The sequence below is a fragment of the Rhea pennata genome, chromosome 2, assembly GCF_028389875.1.
Source record: "Rhea pennata isolate bPtePen1 chromosome 2, bPtePen1.pri, whole genome shotgun sequence".
In the NCBI taxonomy this organism is placed as follows: Eukaryota; Metazoa; Chordata; class Aves; order Rheiformes; family Rheidae; genus Rhea; species Rhea pennata.
In genome coordinates this window covers 48,788,840-48,795,851 of record NC_084664.1, presented here as the reverse complement: position 1 = coordinate 48,795,851, position 7,012 = coordinate 48,788,840, and the positions used below count along the sequence as shown (strand labels likewise).

General features: G+C 48.5%; 1 protein-coding gene across 2 annotated transcripts in view; it reads left to right on the top strand.

Moving 5' to 3' along the window:
• The first annotated feature begins 398 nt into the window (after window positions 1-398).
• LIMD1 (LIM domain containing 1) overlaps window positions 399-7,012 on the top strand; it is a 40,600-nt gene continuing 33,986 nt past the window's right edge. Inside the window, exons 1-2 of one of the 2 annotated variants that reach the window (XM_062569445.1) lie at window positions 399-478; window positions 694-2,206. In XM_062569445.1, coding sequence (XP_062425429.1) covers window positions 820-2,206 — 1,387 coding nt within the window. In that variant the 5' untranslated portion in view covers window positions 399-478; window positions 694-819. Of the gene's footprint in view, window positions 479-504; window positions 2,207-7,012 lie in introns of those variants that run through there. The other variant, XM_062569447.1, reaches the window with a different exon arrangement.

Below are 7,012 nucleotides of genomic sequence, written 5' to 3'. Positions count from 1 at the left end.
ACACGATTATTTTGTACGGACGTGTTCCCCTCCCCCCGCCCCAGCGCTATGGGACTAGACATGAGCTCTTCTGCGGCACCGCTTCCCGCAGCCTAACGCGGCCTATTTCCTATCTGCCCGGCTTTGATCAAACTCGGCACCGGGGGCTGCTCCGGGTCGGGGGGGGGGGGGGGGCGGAGTCGCCGCGCCAACGGCCGCGCTAACGGCCGCCCTAACGGCCGCCCTAACGGCCGCGCCAACGGCCGCCCTAACGGCCGCGCCAACGGCCGCGCCAACGGCCGCCCCGCGCCGCGCGGCGCAGCGCCTCCCGGCGGGCCGCCGCCACCACGTTGCAGGGGGCGGGGCCTCCGCCGGGCCCCGCCCCCGCCGCCCCCTCCTCCGCTCCCAGCCCCGCCGCCGCCTGGGACGGCGCGGAGCGGCGCGGTGGGACGGCGCAGCCGGGCGCGGAGCGGGGCGCCCCGCCGCTGAACACCGCCCGGTGAGTCCGCCCCGGCCCCGGCCCCGGCCCCGGCCCCGGCCCCGCTGCCAGGTGCCATCTCTGCCCGCCGCAGCGCCACGTGCGGAGCCGCCTCCGCCGGGCGAGCGGAGAGGGAAGTTCCCGCCGCTGCCGCTGGCGGCCGCGGCCCCGACGGCGCGCAGCAGCCGCTGTTTTCTCTTCCTCTAATTTTTATTTTATTTTTTCCCCCTTTGGAGCCTCTCTTTCTCCCGACGCCGCCTCGCCGAGGAGCTCGCGGGGATGCCGTGGTGAGCTCGAGCGCCTGGCCCAGGCGGCAGCCTGGATTTCGGGTAAGGCGGGGAGGCACACGCGACCGGTCAGCGATGGATAAATACGACGACCTGGGCCTGGAGGCCAGTAAGTTCATCGAAGATCTCAACATGTACGAAGCCTCCAAAGATGGTCTCTTTCGGGTGGACAGAGCCCCTGGGAACAACCCTGAATTTGAGGAGACCAGGCGGGTTTTTGCCACTAAAATGGCCAAAATCCACCTCCAGCAGCAGCAGCAGCAGCAGCAAGAGGAGCTGCTGGTGGCCGCCTCGGGCTCCCTCAATGGCGGAGCTGCTTTTGGTGCCCCGCGGCTGGGTGTGCCGGGGCCCTGGGGTGGGCTGCAGGGCAGCCGGGCCCAGGCGGGTGGCAGCGTGGCCAAGCCGCCCCTGGCCTGCACCACGGCCAGCCCTGCTGGCCCCCCGCACTCTGTGGCTTTGCCTGGCCAGCCCCCAAACCCAGGTGGGTACAGCTGCGAGGATAGCATCCCGGGGGCACATGGGTGCCATGGGGCCACCCCTAGGCCCTTCCCACCTCCTGCTCTCGGGGGCTGCCCTGCCCCGGGAGGCCCGGCTGCACTCCGGAGCTGGGACGGGAATCTAGATGGGTTTGCCCTGCCCAAACCTGCTGCAGGGAATTGGCGGCCAAACATCCATCCCAGCGATCAGCTGCTTCAGAGCCCTACGAAAGCCCATGGCGAGCCCCAGCTGCATCAGCACCAGTCTTCAGAGAGTGGCCGCAGAAGCTGGGAAAACGGGAGCGAAGGCCAGAGGAGTGGCCAGGGCCAAGAGCACAAATCAGCAGGGCAGCGGTCCTCCTCTTTCTCGCACGTGCGAAGCCCTCCATCCTCCTCTATTGGATTTGAAGAGGCAGCACCAGCAGGTCTTCCGCAGCAGCGGTCATCATCCTTCTCAACCTCATCTGCATCGCCTGCCACGGAGTTTTTGGGCCTCTCTGACTCACGTGGTCCAAGTGCTGGAGTGGATATCCCAGCCACAGACAAAAACAGGGACTGCGGCCAGCGGTGGTACCACGATGGTCCTCCATCCTTCTCTCCTGGCTCGGTTCCAGTGCCTGGGCCCCCAGGCTTGGACTATCAGCAAGCCAGTGCTTATCCCAACGCTGCCAGCCGTTTTGTTGCCCATGGGCAAAATCACAGGCCCAGCACCAGCAGCTCAAACCCTGAGCAGAGTACCTCCAACACAGCTTCACGTGGCCCAATGACTTCAGATGCTCCCAAGCCACCTTTCAGAGAGGGCCTGAGTGCTCTGCCATCCAACTCCGGACACCAGGAAAACTCTGGGGCAACAAAAGTAAAATTACCCTGCCAGACCCTCCTTCCACCACAGGAGCAAGGGCCGTCTGCCGCTGAATTAAAATTAGAAGCACTCACCCAGCGTCTGGAGCAGGAGATGGATGCTCGTCCGAAGGCTGATTACTTTGGTAAGTGTAATTGCGGAAAGGCAAAATTAAAAGTTGTTATGAATATGGTTCATGACTAAGTGTTGCAGGGTTTGCACTGTCAGGGTTACCTTTTCCTGGTGCTTTTATTTGGTTACCCTTTTTCACTTGCTCATGTGTTTTCATTTAACTGTTACTTATCATGAGGATTGGTGCTCTTTTTCCTATGAAATATTTTTTTAATCCAGCTTCTTAAATTTTAAAGCAAATGTGGTGTGACAGCATTAGGGAGGAAAGTGCAGAGGACAAGCTGGAACAGACAATATCTTCTGAAATTATCCTTAAGGAGGCACTTACCTTTTCTTAACAATATTCATGATTCTCTGTCTCTTAGAAGTTTGTAACATGACCATATCTGAACAGAAAGATAGCTTTCTAGACTGCTGAAGAAATGGATGGTGTCAAACCCTACATAAGGACCTACAGACTGGAGAGCGCAGTTCAGCTCAAGGGAAGCTGTGGAGGACTTCACTTGACAGTAGACGCCACGGAGGCCATCATGATTGAATGTGCGGCATGCTCCACGTGCAGCAGGTGTAATGAAAATGCTGTGGTGACCAGGGTTATGTGACTTGCATAGAAATTGCAGCTTAAGTAGGTTCTGAGGGTCTGACTATGGGCAGCTGTGAATTTTCTTGAAAAAAGTTGACCGAGGATGTAAAGGTTGTTCTTTTCTCAAACTGATGGAGATTTTCTTCCCTCTCCTCCTGTCTCCCACCAAGAGTCAGTTCTCATCAACTCTGTGTGGGTGAGCAGATCCTGAGTACTTCTGGAAAACAGGCAATAGATGCACTTCACACCAAATCTCAGGTCCACAAGTAATCCGGACCACCAGATGGTATGTTGGCATTTTGTGATGAAAAGAGCCTGCTTACATGGGAGGATTTCTGAACAAGAAAATTAAATGCCCTGCTGGCTTAAACTGATTTACTATCACAGAAGTCAATGGCAAATGGGGTGTTTTCTTTCCCTTGTCTCTTGTGGCCACTTTGTAGTGTAACAGCAGAGCAGATAGTTCAGCCATTCACTTCTCTGGAAACGGGAAACCTGGTGTTACTTTTGCTAGGAAGGATGAGAATTCTGTTAGTTTAACTAATGACAGGAGCAGGTCTAGTGTATATTTTCCTCATGATTTTAGCTCTGTAGTCACAAAAGTAGAAGCAAGAATAGCTTCAGCTTCAGCCTAATACAGAGAATCAGTTTGCATCTCAGACTGTGTGAGTCCCGTGGCATATAGTCTGTTTGCTTCCTGTCCACGATGATTGCAGAGTAAAGCAGCAGTGGTCTGTACATACACCAGTGACCCTTAGAAAGCATGTTGCTGCCTTTAACTTTACATTATGCTTCACTAATGTAATTGAAGGGAACTCTAAATAATTAGTTGCAAACTGCATATAAAAAAAGTGTTTCTGACTACCTCTATAGTTACGATAGTCCCCTGCAGATGGCTTTGCTGTGATTATTCAGCTTAATATTTGAGATTGAATTTAACCTTGTAACAGGGCAGCTATGGTTTTACTTATTGCAGAACAGTGACCTGAAAAGTTGCTTTACTTGGATTATTCCAGCTTGGGAATGTGTTTTGATGGTTTATGTACCATGCAGGGAGCATGCAGCTTGAATGAACTCAGAGAACCTCACCCCAAGAGATGCTGAACTCATTTGAAAAGAAGCTGATTAGGAACGTGAGTTTGGAGAGAGAGAGAGAGAGAGAGTTTGAAATCTGACTGTTGTGTGATAGGCAGCCTTCTACTCTGCTGGATAGCTTTCAGGAGTCCCTTCAACCCTATAAGCCCCATTCAGTCCCTAGGAAAAAGTGTGCATGACAGGATGTAATTGGTGGTTAGATTATTTTTACATTTTTGTCACAAAATAAGTGGTAGCAGCACTTTATCTCTCCTTTATCTCTCAGGAAGTCTGCAATGAAGTAGTAGTAATTCTGGCAACCTGAAGTCTTGCTGGTCAGCCTGCTAAATTACCTGAATCAGAAACTTGGGGTGGGAGAAGAAATGGAGGCTGCCTTATTCCTCATGAGATCTTTTGACATATTCCTGGCAGGAGGTTTTACACCCATGTGTATTTAGTACAGGTGCTTTGCAACAATTAGTGGGGAAGAAGAAGAGTGAAGAAGGACAAGGAGAGTGAAAAATGAAAAAAATGCAATCATGATAAAGGAAGAAATAAAGTTTGGTAAAATCTCAGCTCTATGGAAGAAGACTCAGCAGACACCCTGTGGCTGACCAAGGGAAAAGAAAGGGATAGTACAGAGGTATTTTAAATCTGTGCCCTTCTCTTCTTCTTTTTATCTTCTATTTTCATTTTTTCACTGTTACTCAAATTTACTTCCTTTGGAAGAAGAAAGGACCAAGGTGATCTTTTGCATCTGTGGTTACTAAGCTATACCTTCAAGTTACTAAACTTCAACATGGACTTTTTTATATATATATATATAATAGCGATAAAAAGGATCACTTTTTTTTTTTTTTTTTTTTTTTTTTTTTTTTTCCCAGATATTCCTCCCATGTTTCTGTGAACTCTAATGCAACAGCTTTGTAGTGCATCAGAGCCAGGAAGTGAAACTAGAATTGAAGTGTAAATGACCAAACTGTTTTATCTAAAATGCTTTCAACTCTCCTAATCTTGGGTGCTGCTCTCGTGACAAATAGTTTTGTTTTGTTTTTTTTTTTTTAAGGTAGATCTATCTATCTTAGTAAGATCTGTTCTTTTATTCTGTCTCTGGACTAGATATTAATCCTGAACAGTTCTGGACCCGGTAAAGGAGCTGTTTATTCCTTCACTATGTGAAAACAAATGTTTGTAAATGAAAACCTGAAAAAGGATAAACTAAGCATAATATAGGTAGGATGATCTGTTAAAGAGTAACAGACAGTCTGGCTATTTGTCAGCACAAGCTTACTGTACACAATGCATTTGTCTACTCAAAATGTGTATGATAAGTGAAAGGAAAGAAGCAAACAAAGCCAAGAATTTTCCATTTTTATTATAACGGCATGTGTGTGAGCAATATGGGATAAATCAAACCTACATGTGTATCTAAAGGAATCTGGGCAAGAATGCTTTTGAAGTGCTGTCTTGATTTATGTGAGCTTTTGGAGGCAGACATAGTGAGTCTCAGGTACTACCCAGGTTTTTATGCTTGGAGAGGGAAATTCTTAAATCACTTTCTGAAGAGGCGTTTTCCCAAAGCAGCAGAGAAAGGGCCCCAAATCCCTGGGAGGTGCCTCTGGAAACCAGCTTTGATTGTATTCAGGTTTATGGTGTACAGTTTCCAGGGAACATCCAGGAATGAGGTATCTGAATCCCACTGATTTTTCCATGGCTGCCTGAATTGCTTATGCTCTTTTGGATGTACCAGCCTTAATTTCCATGCGGTGATTGGGAAGATTAATTAAATAGGAGTGTCTGGGGGAGTTGTTAGTCCTACACCAGCACCACCCAGGGCAAAGCAAATGTTTCCAGTTAGATGAAGTGGTGACATCCCAAGGACTACCGAAGGACTAGTTTTTTAGGTGAGAATTAAGCAGGTGCACACTAAATTGAGTGTCAGCCTGGGCTGCATAGAAGTAACCTGATACAGGAATGCGGCTCATGCCCATGCAGGCCTAACTGTGAGGTAGTGAGGGCTATAGAAATTTACCATTCACTTTTGTAGAACAATTCCTTGGTCTGCAGGCACAGATGGAAACTTTTTCAGGTGTAACATACAGAATCCTGTTTTTACTAGTGCTTCTTCCATACAGACAGATGGAAATTTCAGCCTGATAAACTACACTGTTACCAGGAGCTTTTGAAAACAATTTTCATAGATGTGTTTTGTGTTATAAATATTTGTTAGGTGTTAAATTCTGGCTTCCTTCATTTATACTTAGAGTAGAGCTGATAAACTGCACATATCTTAGGAAGGCCCTAGGCATCTTGTTTTGCAGCTGAAATACTTCCTAGCAGTCAAAACAGGGAAGATCTCAAAAAGTTTGCTGATTTCTTTCCCCCTTCACAGGAGCAGAACTGCAGGTGGAACATTTAACCCCAGTGGAGACAAGGAACGCTAGCACATATGACTGGGTATAATTAGCTTGAAGGCCGGTGGCACTTTTTCAGTCTTACGCATAGGGAAGTGACCGTGTTACCACTGTTGAAACAGCAGTAGATTTAACTTTAAGGCTATATGTGCTTGCAAACTCTACCAAACCCTACTGATGACCATGCACCAAAGAATAATTTCAGGACTGCGGAGTGGAGAATTTTCTGGTCGAAATTAGATTTTTTTTTCTGAGGCTTGTTCTCTAACAGCATCTTTTCCATCGGGAACAAGTGAACACGTTGTTCTCTGCCTGTTGTTCGGGAGAATGCAGCAGCTGGAAGGAGACCTGTGTGCAGGGAGAGGGAAGTCATGGTGGAGTGGGGAAAGCTGGGAGGATCGCAGCACATGAGTGTGTACGGAATGCAAAGCTTATCTCACCGCAAGGAAGTAAGCAAGTAAATATTTGTCTGGGATATTACTCTTTAAGATTAAAGCAATCTGTGCCTCTCTTCCCTTTGGGGCTCTTGGAAGCTCAGCTGGATTTGCAAGTTAAGAAAAAAATCCACTGTAAAAGGAGAGAAAAAGAAAGGAGTGCAGGCAGAGGATCAATAGGTCTTTTAGGGAGAAGACTTTTGCAATGGAGACTGAAAGTAAGAAGGAACCTGACTCATTTTGCACTGGAGTTAATATAATCTCTTTTATCATTATAAGGTACTTAAAATGTCACTGACGTAAACCTGATGGCA